Source organism: Sander vitreus, chromosome 11, assembly GCF_031162955.1.
Source record: "Sander vitreus isolate 19-12246 chromosome 11, sanVit1, whole genome shotgun sequence".
In the NCBI taxonomy this organism is placed as follows: domain Eukaryota; kingdom Metazoa; phylum Chordata; class Actinopteri; order Perciformes; family Percidae; genus Sander; species Sander vitreus.
The window spans coordinates 17,862,774-17,879,065 of NC_135865.1; the positions used below are offsets into that span (position 1 = coordinate 17,862,774).

The window sequence follows — 16,292 nt, forward strand, 5'->3', positions numbered from 1 at the left end:
TCTGACGTGATATGATGTTGAATTCCTACTGACTGTTTGATTGTATTTGTTTGTTATGTATGTTGTGTGTTCAAAAATATAAAAATAATAAAATAAATTGATCATAAAAAAAAAAAGTTGTTTTAAAATTATTATGAGTTTTTGTCTTCTACTTCAGTATACAAGGACACCGTTTCGACCCTTTTTACCTGTGGAGAAAATAAACCGATCACAACCAAAAAGAGGAGTTAAAGTAGGAGCTAAGGCATATAAAATTGGTGTAGACTTTTATTCTCACCGAGGCCAGGTTTGACTGGCACATGAACTAATGCAAAGCATTGAGAACAAGTGTTTCCAATTACGGATTTGTCTTGTGGATGCACCCTTGTGTCTCATTAAAGAAACGGTAGCAAAGAACATGTGATCACACTTAAAATAGGTATTGACAGCCTTGCTCACACACAAGAACACAGTACTTCTCTTGCTGTGGAGGGAATGCACATACATGATGAATGGCCCTGTAAACGCTGTTTGATTGAACTGGTTTCCTACACTGGGTCTCTCTTCCCACAACATAGTAAATCTGCCCTCATCATTGCTCAATATACAAAATGACATACAGTACATCATATAGAAGTTTTAGCCTATTTTCTGCTGCTTCTGTCATGAGATGCATCAATGTTAACTGTGGAGGATGGCTGTAGCTGAAAGAAGAAACCTCACTGTCAGAGTGAATGGACACGTGTCAGAGGATGTGACCAGCTGGTCTGTGTGAAGTCGCTATTCTGTTACTGAGGCATTTCGCAGCGGGAGAAATTAGGATGAAGTGGAGACTTTAAAGTGTTTTTGAGGCATACAAAGTTTTTTTTTTCCTTTTATTTTTCTTCTGTTTATCAAGTTATGATAACTTGTAATAGCTCATGATGCTACCTAATAGGGCTTGAATAATTAGCCTATTTTAGCTTTGAAAAGGCATCTCTGTAAACACAGATGTACGGCAACATGCTTTCAGCACCCAGTTTTTCTCCTGGCTCCCGATTCAAACTTCAAATGGGAACGGCAGAGAATTGCTTCGTCCTGTGCCAATTCAATCCTGCATGGTTTCACTTCAGGAGGTTCGGAGGTAATTCTCCTGCAAAAAAAAAAAAAAAGATTGCCAGGATTCCGCAGAGCTCGGCAATAATTCCGGGATGGGGAGATTGTCAGGCTTCCTACTGTACCAAGTCTCTAGGGAGTACCGAGGCAATGATAATTTCATCATTTCAGATGCTAGCTTGAAATACCGTTGCACAACAGGGTGGTCTGGCGATGCCTTGCAGCCATGCATCTTTTGAATGCAACCAAATGTGTACATACTGTATATATAGTGCACATATGCAGATTCAGAATCACAAACAGCTATCATTTGAGCATGCACAGCAATCTGTTGGTAATGGTGAGGTTTTTAGGGCAGATGGCTGTGACCCTAGGCAGTCAATCAGTCAGTCAGTCAGTTATAGCAAAGCTTAGTGTGAGCTAAGAGGGGACATGAAATTGGAGATGCAGGGGGTTGTTTAAGAATGCAGGAGGAGATTGGTTCAGATTTGTGTCAGTAAATCAATCAGAAAACATTCTTACAAATGCATATTCCTGAGCAAGGCTGGATACCATTTGAAATTTGTTGCACCAAAACTGAGTTTTGGTATCAATCACAAAACAATACTTTTTCTGGTATATTTTTCTACAAAAAATTTGACAACACAAGCAGTACAAGATGCATGCCTAAATAAAATGCATTCACATCTCCAGTCTGAGTAAAGAATACGTGAGTATGAATCTGAGTAAGCATTTGGTGAAAGCTTTTGGTACTTGTCTTGAAGTAAGTTTGTTTGTACAAACTGACATACAATATTAAAAGCTGCTTTTGATGGGCTTCTTGTGCAAACTTGCATAGAAAAAGTATTTTATGTATTTATTGGTTGTCGTGTACATTCAAAAACCAGCTGATGCTATTTGGACAATTCTGGCAGACATTTGTGCTCTGATCTGAAAATAGGTAATCCTCTCTCATTTTGGTGGGAAGGGGTGGGAAAATGACATTCTGCAGTTGCATGTCTGCTACTGATCAATTAAGGGAATTTGTTTCCCCAAATTGGGCTTAGCCAACAAACAACTCTTGGCTCACTGTCAGTGTGCACTGCCAACGCTAGGAAGTGCTACCAATCAAATTATTGTTTAGGTTAAGATTGTTCAATTTGCTGAAAGAGGTGCACCACACCTGTGGAATTGTTCAACATTGAAGCTGCGTGCTATTCTTTGAATGCAGGTAAATACCCCTGAGATTATGATTGTTTGAGACATATCCTCACTATGGCATGATGGAGACATACATATCATGCTTGAAAATTGTATAGTGTGATTATTTTTGCTTTGTGATCCAGTGTTTTTATACATATAATGTTAGGGCTATGTGTGTTTTCTACATGCTCTGTGCTGAACTAATCCTCCCCCCAAGCATTTGACAGTGGGGCCCTGGCCGTGGTCAGACCTGATGTACCTGCAGCTAATCCTATCTCACAACCGATGTCACTGTAACCAATCCTGTCACAGCACTCAGGGCAGCTTTCAGCTTCTTCCTGGCATCTCAGTCACACTTCTCTATCCTCTCCTCCCTCTCCTATCTGCTCTCTTCCCATCCTTGCTTGACTTTATAAAAATGTGTTCCTTCTCTTTCCTCCTCTTTTGGCAGACTTTCAGACCCCCTGCCTCGCTTTTGTCTTGTATCTTCCCTAATAATATCCGCAGCCCCACTTTACAATCCACCTCCCTCTCATTCACCCTTGTCTCTTCTGCTGTTCTGCATCTTAGCTTACATTTCTACTTTGATACCAGTAGACTTACCATCCCCTCAGCTTTGATTAGCCTGACATTTCTTCCTCCTTTCCCTTTCCCTCGTATTTCTTTATTTCTCTTTGTCATTTCCTTCACCCACCCACATATCCACTATCTTTTCCTGCCCTGCTGCCACCAGAAATAAACCCAGCCAGCTACAGGTCGTCTGTCACAAAACAAAAATTTCATTGTGTACCTGTCACCAGCGCTCACACCTGCACCCAAATTAATGACTGTCTGCTCTTTTTCCTTCCCTACTGAACCACCCTCTCTCTCCTAATTCTTTGCAGAGAGCAAGCTGCGAGTGCAAAAGACCAACCAGTCTCAGGTGTACCTGGAGGACAGTCGCGTCAGGATCAATTGCTCCATCAGCTCCCAGACCAGCCAGGACTCCCAGCACGCCGTGTTGTGGTACGTGAGGCGTGCGACCGGGTCAGAAGCCGATGAGCTCCTTCTGAGAATTGAACGCTCGGGGGCTTTTGAGTACGGCGCCTATGCAGACGAAGAGAGACTGCGACGCCGAGTGCAGGCTGAGAGGCTGTCCCCCCGTCTCTATGTGCTGACGCTGAACAGGGCAGAGAACAGCGATTCTGGAACATATTACTGCCTGGTTGAAGAGTGGCTGAGTGACCCAGATGGAGCCTGGTATCGTCTCTCCAGGGAGTCCTCGGGGTTCACACAGGTTCTGGTCCGACAGCCAGGTGAGCAAGCTGTCGGAACTGCTGTTGTCTTAAACAAAATGCTTATTTATTCCCACTGCAGGGAAGCAGCAGCTGCCAATTTCGCTCCACATGCTGTCCTGCTTTAGACCAGTTTAACATTGTTTACCCAACCCCCCCCCCTCCAAATTGCTTTACCCTCACCTTACCTCCCACATGCTCTGCTCAAGGCCGCCTCACTGTGATGACCTTACACCTGCCCTGGGCCGAGCTCAGGTGGCAAAAAAATAGGTTGAAGTCATGCCAGCTGTCATATGCCAGAGGGCAGAGCCTGGCTCAGACGGAGAATCTAATCCTCTTGTCCAGTACTTAAAAACTTTCAGAGCGCTCAAAACAAATGATTTACCTACTGCCACCTTAACCCTGACATCTTACCTCATGACAGTAATCTTAAGTACACACATCTCACTTTTTCTGTCCTTGACTGAATTTCCCCTTAGCCCATATCAATTGCAATCAAACTTGAAAAACCCCCAAATGAAAATAAATAATAACAACCCATCCTTGACACACCCTTTTTTTTTTGTATGAATCTAGTTCACAAACCAGCTGAAGTTGACTTTTCTCAGACGTGTCCGAGAGCACTGTTCATCTGCCAGGTGTCGTGTTTATAATGCAGAGTGAAATACCTGGCATGGCATCTGTCCAAATAGAACGTGAGGATCAAAACGTCTGGTCACACAGTAGGAAAGGAAGAGGCTTGTATTTTATGAATACAATGAAGCTGACACTGCTCAAACAATTAATTGAGCTACAGCCCCCATACAAATGCAGAGATCTGGGAATATGTGCACCTTATGTTTAGCTTTTCTTTGTGTAAGGCACTGATTTTTTTTATGCTTAAGTCTCACTGCAAAAGTTAACACATTACTGAAGCTCACCAGGGGACTGTTAATATTTAACACTTACTGAGGAAGATAAAGTATATTTTACATAACCATATAGATTTTTACTTTTAATTATACATAAAGATCTACATATGATTAATAGAATATGCTGTATAAACATGGATATTCATTAAGGTGCTAAAAAATGCATTCACCTAGGAAGCCATCCAGAAATCTGCCTGTCGGGAGGAGAGATGAGGGGAGATGTGTGCCAGCACTCGCCTTTTTTTTGCTGCTCTCCTGCTGTCCTTTCTGCTTCTCGTTTTGCTTTAACAAGAAGATAATTCCAAGTGAGAGAAGTCCAAGCTAGACAGGTCCTCACTGCCATCTTCTTTTTTAACTGCAGTGAAACTGGGTCATTGTACCACCCCTAGGGGGTTGTAGCATACCCATACAGACACGCTGGCCTTGGGATAAGATCTAACCTTGCTGGAAAGCTGAAAGGCCGGTGATAGTTGTGGGCAGCACCATGGGATTTATTTATTATTGTCTTTTGTTTGCACATTTTGAAAGTTTGGTGTCCCTATCTGCCATTTTGTGGTGTTGAATCACAATTTCCCATAGGCTAAGTTGACATATTTAAATCCCTGGTTTTGTCTGAACAACAGTCCAAAACACAGAGATGTTCAGATGTTTATCATACCGGACAAAAGAATCCTCACATTTGAGAAGTTTAAACCAGCAAATGTTTGACATTTTTGCTTAAAAAATGACTCAAATAACTAATCGATTATCAAAATACTGTAGATGCTATAAATTATTAACTAATCCATGAATCAACACCTCATCTCCACATCTAATTCAAATACTGTAGATTTAAGAGTTGAAAAAACACATTTCATGTAAATTAAACATTGTGATTTGGTGCTCTAGTGCTTGGCCCCAAGAAATACAGTACATTTAAATACACTTTTTCGCCCCCATCTGTTTCTCTTTCTTATCTTCTTGGACCTCCGCAGAGATTCGACTGCAGGTGGAGGAATTGGAGTCAAACGTGACAGTGGAAGAGTCTGCCTCTATCCGACTGGGCTGTAGCATTCCCTCCCAGTCGTCCCGAGACTCCCGCATCTCTGTGTCCTGGTATGTGGAGCGCTCCGAAGATGAGGACAATGAGCCAGTTGAGGAAGAGAGAGAGTGTGTGTTCTCCATCGGCCATGACGCCGTTTTCGGAAATGGAAACTGCAGCCCCAAAGAGGAGCCGGGGCCAAATTCCCGGCTGCAGTTTGAGAGGATGACCTCTGACCAGTACAGCCTGACCATTCAAGGAGCGCGGCCGACAGACGCGGGCCGATATTACTGCCATGTAGAGGAGTGGCTGCTCAACCCTCGCAACGCGTGGTACCGCCTAGCCACCAACAACTCTGGCTTCACTATCGTCAATGTAATGCAACAAGGTAAGTCCTTAATTAACTGAATATTTTAAGCTTCTCTAAATGCAGGTGAAAACACTGTGACAAAACTATACTTGTATAAATGGATGTCTTCTAATATTATACTGGCAATTTTAAGACTGGGGAGCATCTGATGTAATTAACTGCTGCTTCTTTAGATGTTTCACAGTGTATATTGTCATATATCCCAATACTAATAGGTCCTCTGTGTTACAGTATATGTAACTAGAGAATATTATGGGCCAATTAAGGAGCTCTCAGGTACTCTAAATGTCATTCTTGGATGATCTTGTTTCCCCACTTGCAGCATTTATTTTAAAGATAGGAACAAGCTCAGTTAAAAGCAGAGCCAGAGATGGCCACCCGCTGTTAAGCAGTAAAGCTGAGCGATTAATGGTGTCAAAAGCCATGCTTGGATCTAAAGATGTCAAACTGATTGATTCACCAGTGTCAACTACTAGACGAATATCACAACTGTAAGAAGTGCATTACATATGCTAAAGGAGTCATGAAAAGCAGAATACAATTTCAGTCTGTAGTTTTTTTTCTAATTTACAATAAGGCTTATGCATCTGTGAAAAACTTTTGTCTATTCTCTGTCAACAGTGTCCACCCTCCAGTCAGTGGTGTGCTCCAATGATTCCCTTTTCTACTTCGTCTTCTTTTACCCCTTCCCCATCTTCGGCATCCTCCTCATCGCCGTGCTGCTAGTGCGCTACAAGAGCCGCAACAACAGCAAGAGTCAAGAAGGCAAGAATGGCGCCCCCCTCCTGTGGATTAAAGAACCTCACCTCAGTTACTCTCCCACCTGTCTGGACCCTCCTGCGCTCAGCCTGCACCCTGGCTCTGTCGACTAAGCAAGGGTCCTTCCCTCTGCCCCGCGCACATTGCGGATCCAGCCAACAAAATGCCAAGGAGCAGATCTGGACTCCACCTTCAGACCTTACTGTCATTCACTGCTGTGTTGAATTAGTCAGTTGATCAGTTTAAAAACTACCCTGGTGGCTGCCTGTTATACGTTAACAACTCTGTGTGTGTGTGTGTGTGTGTGTGTGTGTGTGTGTGTGTGTGTGTGGACTAGACTAGAATGGGTGTGCCATGTTAGCACCATTAATTGTGCTAGTGCGAATTGAAGGATGAGAGCATCATGAGCCTCTCTCATTTTTGTTTTCTGTGATACTCATTATTTTGTTTTACTCTGAATATTTGTCTATTTTTTAAAAGAGAAAAAAAAACTGCGCACATGAGATCATTGGCCCATCTTGGAATAACATTTAAGAGAAGGAACTCTATATTCAATTCCAGCACTGAGTGGATGCCAAAACAGTCTCCGCACTGATCCAAGAGCAGCCACAGCCTGGCCCACTATGTTGGTTGCCATAGTGATTCTTTGCGCCCACTGACTCCGTAGCTGATGACTTGGTTGCCAGCCTGGATAGAGACAAAGGCAAGGACACACAAGTCTGTGTCCTAAGTGAGGATGTGTGTTGGCCCACCTGCCTCCACAATGAACTTGCCTTGGGAGACAGAAACAGATCCATTTAAACACTGCCAGACACTCTGGCCTTAGTGAGAGACTGCTCCGCTCTTCTCCTCTATCCTCCTCCTCTCCAGAAACGGACAACAAGAGAAAGAGAGGGAGGAACATTGGAAATGATGGAAAGTAAATGAACAGCTCTCTCCTGCTGAGGATATAAGTACATTGACGTGAGTTTGAGTGCCAAGACCTACTTATTACCATGCTGTTCTCTGCAGCTAATGTTTGAAGTTTTAAAGGGAGTGGGAAAGCTGATTGGTTTTTGAAGCGGATTGTAAATATGTCTGCTTACCTCCTGCTGTGGGTTTATGGGACTTTAGGGCAAAAGGGCAATTTTTACACTCCCCTTAAATCAGCTGAATTGTCCTGCTTAAATTACACAGTCAAGGTTATTGACTAAAATTCAATTATTGCACATTTCTTTAAGTTGCCCAGTATGACCACTTCGTCCAGTTATTTAAAAATTATTTTAATTTTTTTAAGAGCCACACTGAAGATTACTAATGTGTAGATGTGTAGTAAAACACTTTAAAAATGTTATCTGCACATTATAAGAAAACAAATTGATGGGCGGGGGCAAAACGCTTGACTTTTGTGTTTATTTTAAATATTTTTCTATTTATTGTTTTTTACTACTTTGCATAGCTTTGTAAGATTTTCTTTTTGCTTTGAAATTCTCTAAGAACTGTGGTCTTGTGTTGCCAGGCAACTGCACCAAGCAGATTATGTCAATAGCCTGTGTGTTGGCATTGTGGTAGATGTAGAAATGCTAGATTTGTACTGCGCATTGCAGTCTGTAGCATTTCATACCAGATTGTCAAGTTTGGTCAGTGTCAAAACACTGTATATCTATACCTATAATGAAAATTACTGTGGCTTTACATGTACAATAGTTGAACAGATGAGTCACAAAAATTCATTCACTTAATGCTTTTTGCTTGAGTCGAGTTTATTTAGTGAAATGTGATGTAACACCTAGGTAGGATGTTTGATCAAAGACGGCTGAAACCGAACTGTTAAAACGTCTTCTAATCATGGATTCTAGCTGAAGGCATCATCCTCAGCTCTCCTGATGCAAGGCAGAAGGGTTGAAAATCTGTGTCACCTTCCCTGGAATGCAACAACCAGGAGATGTATGAAATCCTTTACCCAACCTGGGCCTAACCCTTTCACTGCCAGACTGGACATGAAAACTCTTGAAAAACTTGACAATGTTGTCTCAATCGATCGTGTCAACATGTATATTGCATGACAATATTTCAGGAGGAATCTTGATCTTTTTTTTTTTTATTTTGAACTCTTTGAGCATTGTATTTGTGTGACAGAGCCACCACCACCACGTCACCCGTTGGTTTGGTTTGTAGACTACCGTTTTGAAGTCTCGAGTTTGGCATTTTGACTGTTGTCATCTTGGTTTTTTGGAGCCAGAAGTGACGTATTTGGACGAGAGGGAGCTAAGTTATCAGCTAATGCTGGAGCATCCGTAACTCACATTAACCTATTAATTGGGATGCTAATTTTGGCTAGCGAAAAACAGGCTTTAAACAAAATTTACTTAACAGCTGACTGCTTACAACCAAACGCTGACCAAGAAATTTTAATGCGCCAAAAATGTTACAAATAACTTTCATGAAGTGAAAACACAGTGAGAGAGTCAAAGTTCTAACACAAAAACACAGACAACACCCAAAAATAACTTCACGGCTATTTTAATGTACACAATGCAATAGATACGTGCCCTGCTTTATTGTCGAATTGACTCTAAACAAGACCATCATTTACAAAATGAGCATAATGCTGTATTGAAGAAGACTTGAAACTAGAGATTGAGACCATGAACTCGTTAGGAAACATTTTAGTGAGGTAATATCTCAAGTGAGAAGTAGGGTTATTTTCTCATAGACTTCATCAAATAAGACTTTTTTCTTCATCCAGAGTCGCTCCCTGCCAGCCATTAGAAATAATCCAGGTTTAAGGCACTCCCGCATTGACTTCGCTTTTCAGACCTGGAGGCTACATCCACTTTTTTCTACAATTTATGGAAGTAATTTCAAGAATGGGTGTTGTGGAGATTGTAATGGATGTTATTGCTCATATTGTCTTTTTAATGCTTTGCTTTTATGCAGCATTTCATTAAACAGATTTATGTCAAAGAAAGCCAAAGGTACGTAATTGATACCGACACAAGTCGCCCAGTACTGAGATTACAACTTTCTTTACTGTTTTTCAAGGTAACGGGTCGATTTCAAGTAGACCATACGTGGAGTAAGGCTGGTGCTGTTTAGTCAGGGGAGTTGTGAAATGCGATGCACGTGCAGCAAGTTCAGCTACAACTAGATTGATCAGTGTCTGCAAAGGAAAGGCCCATCGATTAGCCAGTCTACTCATTAACCATGTGTTTACAAGTGTTGTCCAATGGAAAAAGACAAGTAGTACACGCAGAGAATATTACAAATGTTAATGAGGCAATATTTCGACCATCAAAGTCTTTGTCAGGCAAACATCCAGAGGGAAAAAAAAAAAGGACAACTCCAATTACAAGAACACATGATACATAAAATGATTTCCAAAAGCCAAACAATGATCCACTATATACAAAAGCCAAACAATGATCCACTATATACAAAAGCCAAACAATGATCCACTATATACAAAAACTCAAGTGGCAACTATATATATATATATATATATATATATAATACACGTTTGACAAATGTACAATGAAGGAAATATGTACAATATTGTGATTGTGCATGAGAAAAATGTGTTTGTTTTAGTTTTTGTGATCTTCTCATTGGAGTTGGAGGTTTCTCTGTATATATTGCCTATTTTTCACACACATGGGTGTTTGCTAAGATTCAGTGTGCGGACTACTTCTCTTTTTTCATTATAAACAGTCTTTAGCCTCCTGTTGCTATTTGATGTGATGCTGGTGCAAGTTAAAGTGTATATATATATCAAAACTGAAAAAGCAGGAAAGCCATGCTGTGCATTTTCCAGCCAGAGTATCATCAGGAATAATTGATGGAGCTGTTGAAAAGGTCTTGTGTGACTTGCGTTTGCATTGGCAGTAAAATGCTATAGGGAGCTGATTTCAGTTTTTAATAAGCAAAACAAACAAATTAAGGAGTGCGTTTGTTGACTGAATGATTGCCTTTTTATAAATCTTGAACATTCCCAGAGATGCTGGTTGTGTTAATGGTGCACTAAACAGCTGCTTCAGCTTCAGTCTGTAAATCACATAATCCTACACTTAAATCATGCAAAATTAATTTCATCTTTCTAGACTTGAGTCAGGAAGTGCAGGGAGTGATGTGTGATGTCACAGCGCCGCCACCATCATTGGCGCTGTACAGTCAAACTCTGAATGGTGTTTTTTGTCGTAATAATATCAATACCATCAATAGCTGCCTCCCAAGATTCCTCCGAATGTTCCAACAGTGTTGTAGCTGCGTTTTGAGGGCTGCATGTATTGGCTGTGTGCTGGCTCCAGATTTAGGTGTAAGATAGTTTGTAGTGATGTTTTCAGTTCAGCCAGTGATGCTTTAATTTCCGTGATGTATTTTTATATGACCATGGTTTGTTTTTTTCTTCATTTGTTATTCTATCAAATAGTTGCCATCGTGACCATTAAAAAGGCACTTTGCTATTGTCAGTATATTGCAATAAAATACATTCAGTGCATCTTCCTGTTTTCTTTTCAACCTTAAGCATTTTGCAGTATTTAGAGTAGATTAAAACAACACATCAATCCAGTTTTCTCACAAAAACCATGATGTGCTAAAATACTACCAGCACCCTTCCCAACCATCTAGTTTTGCATTTACCGTGAACGTAATGCCCTGCAGGTGGCAGGCTAAGACTCTTGTTGAGTTGGTGTTGGATTTTGACCTCTGAGCCCCTCAACAACGTGAGTGTTTATTTACACCGCATGCTCAGTTGGGTCTGTGTGTGTGTGTGTGTGTGTTTGAGAGGGGGAGAGAGAAGGATTGGGTCAGCATGTCAGAGGATAAATGATGCTTAGAGGGCCTCCTGCAAGTTTTTTCAGGCACTTTTTTGACAGCCTCAGCAAATCCCATCTCACCATTTATAATTTATCCAATGCAGATGGACTTGCTCACTCTTCCTCCCTCTCTTAAACACACACTCACTCACTTGTGTAGTCTTCCACCAGTCCATGGCATTCATGAACTTCTTTCTGACTCTGTCTCCCATGAATTCATATTAACTCATATTGATGTAAGCATACCCAAGAAAGCCAAGAACAAATGCTCCCACCCTTCCCATAAATCATGGTGCCACGAAGGGAAAACATCATTCACTGGAAGAAAAATCATAGTTTGGTGTTTACTTGTGGAGTTACTGGATTGTTTTCTGGGATGTGATGCATGCAGGTTCCCCTAAAAGAGCTTTAGGTCGACAAAACAATCTGTCTTAACTGAAAGAGCCCCCAAATTCAAAGCTCTATTGATGCTGCTAGTGCTGATAGTGGGCACACTGATACTGCTCATGTTATTGTCCGCCAGCTCTGTCACAACTTCACAGGATGCAAAAAAAAAACACTGAATCCTCCCCCTTTGAGCACAATCGGCCTGTCCCACTTTCCCCCTGATTTTTGTTCTATGTCTCCATTTTCCCAAGTACACACCCTATGAGGAAATATCTGTTTTGCATAAAAGTAAGCAACAATCACAAATCCATAGTCTTCGCCAACATGGATGCAGACACCAGAGGGCACACATGGGCAGACAGTACTTAACGATCCAGAGCAGCAGGGCAGCAGTCAGGCAAATAGATTATGATTTATTACCAGTGAGAGAGAAAGCGCTAAAGAGAATGCAAGGACAGGTCGGACTTCTCCTGCTTTCACTGTGGTGAGCTTGGAAGCATCATAAAAAGGACAAGACGAAGATTGGTACAAAAACATGTTGACTTACCAACACAAAGCAGGTTCTGTTCTGCTCTTGGAGTTGAAGACATAAGGGAGGGAGAGCTACAAAATTAACAGCTTGTACAGCACAGCTCGTTCCACTCACCTTTGTATGATTCCACATTGCTTTGTGTGGTATGACTCACTGTGATCCAAGTGTGAGTCAATAAGAACAGCTAAGGGAATCTTGTTAATACACAAATTGTAGCATTCACATCTCGAATAATGCACTGATGTACCACCTGCACTTTTGAAAATGTCACTGCAATTTGCTCTTAATTTATTAGCAGCAGTCAGTAATCTTTAGGGCAATGTGATTTGTGTCAATTATCAGGGGTGGGGGAAGAATCAACAGTTGTATTTTAGGAGTTAGTCAAGGCTGTCAAAGCAAATTTTAAGAATTTGCTTTGGCAATTACATGATTCACATGGAGCACAAAACACACAAGACACCTAGGCTACTGACATAAAAATAACAAAAACATGAATGGTCCCACATCATTCATTAAAAAACATGCACCAATGAACAAACACACAAACTGACACACACTGGAATATTCTCACTTCATCCATAATTCATAAACACTTAAATTGTGTGTGTACTTCCACGGGCTCTGCCTAAGATGGAGTAAACTGATGCTAAGGTTGCTATTACGGCAACACTCCCCGTGGACTTCTGCATTTAGTCTCTTTATTCTCTGAGGCCCTGCATGTGAAAGCCTCTAGATTCAGATGTAGAGCTAATGAACTGTTCCAGGCATTCATTTGTTTTAGTGAGACTCTAAATGAGCATTTATACCTGATAGGTGGGACGACCTTGGTAAAATACATAATTTATTAGGGACATTTTGCCAAGGCCATTTTGTCATGACCTTTTCTACTAATGCTTATCTCAAGCTTGGTCAATGCACGTAGGACTTTTCACTATCCAGGGGTGGGTGTACTGTACCAGAAGTAGTTTAACATTCAGTGTTACCTTCAGTGAACAGGAGGGAAAGAAGATACTAGTCCTGAGGCATTTTTAAACCAGAGAGTCAACAGCCATTCTACGGGCTCTGTGAGGCTGTAACTAGCTAAATGCTAACAATAGTATGGTAACATGCTTAGGGTGACCAGACGTCCCGGTTTGACCGGGACAGTCCCGATTTTGAATTCTGTGTCCCGAGTCCCGACAAAAGCCTGTCGGGACGCTAAAATGTCCAGGTTGACACCACGAGGGGCATGAGCCGATTTTGCCGGGGCTTCAGTCCCAAATAGTAGCGCCGAATGTAACTTTGTCCAGTTTATTTTTCAGAGGCGAATAGAACGGGCAGCTACGTGCGGGGTCCGACCATGCTGTATTTGTTGCTATCATCTACGTGAGGAAAGCTGTGAAAGGTGAAGTTTTCGGTGGAATCATAGCCAAATGTTAATATATTGATGCCATTAACACAAAGTTTAGGAGCGCAATACTAATGATTTAGTTTGAAGTTCCTGTGACGTGACGTTTCAAGTCTATGGGTCAGACTCAAACACACGGAGCTCTGAAGCAGACCTGTGCGTCGCTTAGTGTCCACTCTCGCTGTAAAATGCAGGGCAGCTGTCGACATGCTGCGGCAGATGTGTCCCGTTTGTGCTCCGTGTATTTCTGCAGCAATAGTTTCGGTTTTCCACCGCCGATGTATAGCAGCGTACAGCCACTTCCCTAGCTAAACTATTTGTCTCATTCAGAGACCCAAACGGGGCTCTGTGCCTGTCAGAAGGTCTGAGATCTACCATATCAGCAGAGCAATCACGTAATGCACAGCAGTGCAGGTATAGATTATTTTCTGAAATATAGTGACTTTATTCTTGTAATAGCCTATTATAATTTTTCTCAGAGTAGTTCTTAGAACTAATTAGAAGTGCACTTTTCCTCTAAAAAGTACAAGTACTGTCCGGTCGGAAAGCACCTAATACACTAAACGCTAACGTGCTGATATTTAGCAGTTATGTTTAATGAGTTCACCAAATTAGTTTAGTGTGATAGCATGCTAACATTTGCTAATCAACACCAAACACAAAGTACAGCAGGTTGATGGGAAATTGATTAGTTTTGCAGGCAAAACCAAAGTATTGAACACATTTTGACCTGATAATTGTGCTACATGAAAAGTTAAGGGATTGACCGTTTTTGCAATCCACCATGAGGGGGACGTGATTTTCTGTACCAGATTCCATGGCAATCCATCCAATTGTTGTTGAGACATTTCACTAAAAACCACAAATGTCAACCTATAATGGTGGCACTAGAGGAGGAGTCCGAGAATCAAAGCCAGAATAACATTCATGGTCTGGGGACCGCTCATTTCTGTACAACATATCAATTGCAATCTATCCAATAGTTGTTAAGAAATTTCAGTCTGGACCAAAGTGGATGGCCATCCAACATTTCTATAGCCACATCATTAAAAACCTGGCTTTGATATATTGTATATCTAATAGGATGGAGTACTGACTTTCATTTCCTTGAATCCCTCCTAAGCGGAGTTGTTGCTATAGTATCAGATCCATACATGCAAATGAACAATTACCATCTGTAAGAAAAGATAAGCTCATCATACAGTATAGGCACAACAGAATATGCCTTCAGGCAGTTTACACAGCTGGGCAGATAGCTGCCCCTGCGCCCTCTATTGATAATCAGAGCTGTTATCTATCACATGTACAGTATACTGTACAGTTGCCCACCTTGCTGCAGGGCAAAGCAAAGAGATCTTTTGTAATATTATTCTAAGCAAGTTGTTTTTTAATTGTTAATAAGACTATGCACATTCATTCAATCAGATGAGCCCTTTATGCATAAGTAAAGGTGGTATCAACAGGGAGCTAATCAGCGATGTGCATCTTTTTGTCCTGTGGGAAGCCAAGTAATTATGAATGAGCAGGAGAAGGCAAAACAAGTTCACTAATGTGCCTTTAGTGCTCAAGATGAGGAGGAGAGAAGTAGAAAGAGATGATTCTACTATATAATGATCCCAGAAAGGGGGAAAGGGTAGGCCATGGAGGCAAAAAGAATGCAGAAGGGAATAGATGGAACAAAATGAACAGCAGCAGAAAGTGTAAGAGAAAAAAAAAGGGAGGAAATGTACAAACCATGTTCCCCTCGGACAAACGGCTACTTCAAAGAGTATCTTTGGATGAGCCTGTTGTATATTTGACGTAATACAATATACAAGGGTTCCTCATTCAGTGATTTATCTCTCATGATCATGAATATGGTTAAGGATACTGGTATCAGAATGCTGGTGGATCCTGGTGTAAAGTTTCCAGATGTGGATTTTACACCTACTCAAACGTAGCTGTGCCCTGTAGTATTGTGTCTTCCTGTGGTGGGTGAGTAGTAGCCCCTGTGGTCTGTCAACACAGCCTTTGGAGAGACCTGCTGTTCAGTGATGTGACCGCCTTCACTGTGTGCTTGTACAACCTGTGGTACTCTGTTGAAGTCTGCACACCACCTCCACCAGGGACTGAGACACTCCCTCACGGCAGTACTCTGAAGATCAAACGCTCCACATGATGGCTGTCTGACTCATTTTTGGTGTAAAATCTTTTCTGGACTTTCAATATCTGCTCTCTCTCTCTCTCTCTCTGTCTTTCTACCCTGTGTGTGTGTATTCTAATGTATTTTCCAATACATGCTGTGAAAGAAGTAGGCGATTCCCACTTGTAATCAGGAGGAAAGGCTAAGTGCTGATTGTTATCGGCCCATTCTACTTTCTGTCCCTGCCATCCCCCATTTATTATTGCTTTTAAACGCAAATTATAGTACCTGTGGATATAGTTGTCATGGTACCCGAGCAGGAAGTCTCTCATGAGTGACTTTGATGTATAAGTTAGGGCCCAGCATGTGTCTTGCACTTTATGAGTATCCTCTATAGCAGAGATCCTCAACAGGGGGTCCTCAGAGTTAGTGCAGGGGGGCTGCCAAAAAGCATTATTTGCACATTATTTTTAATAT

At 41.5% G+C, this 16,292-nt stretch overlaps 1 protein-coding gene across 1 annotated transcript in view; it reads left to right on the top strand.

Moving 5' to 3' along the window:
* The window catches only part of igsf3 (immunoglobulin superfamily, member 3), a 75,665-nt gene extending 65,597 nt beyond the window's left edge, over positions 1-10,068 (top strand). The window contains exons 7-9 of the mRNA XM_078262031.1: positions 3,141-3,551; positions 5,416-5,850; positions 6,454-10,068. Coding sequence (XP_078118157.1) covers positions 3,141-3,551; positions 5,416-5,850; positions 6,454-6,704 — 1,097 coding nt within the window. The 3' untranslated portion in view covers positions 6,705-10,068. The remainder of the gene's footprint in view (positions 1-3,140; positions 3,552-5,415; positions 5,851-6,453) is intronic.
* Positions 10,069-16,292: the final 6,224 nt, after the last annotated feature.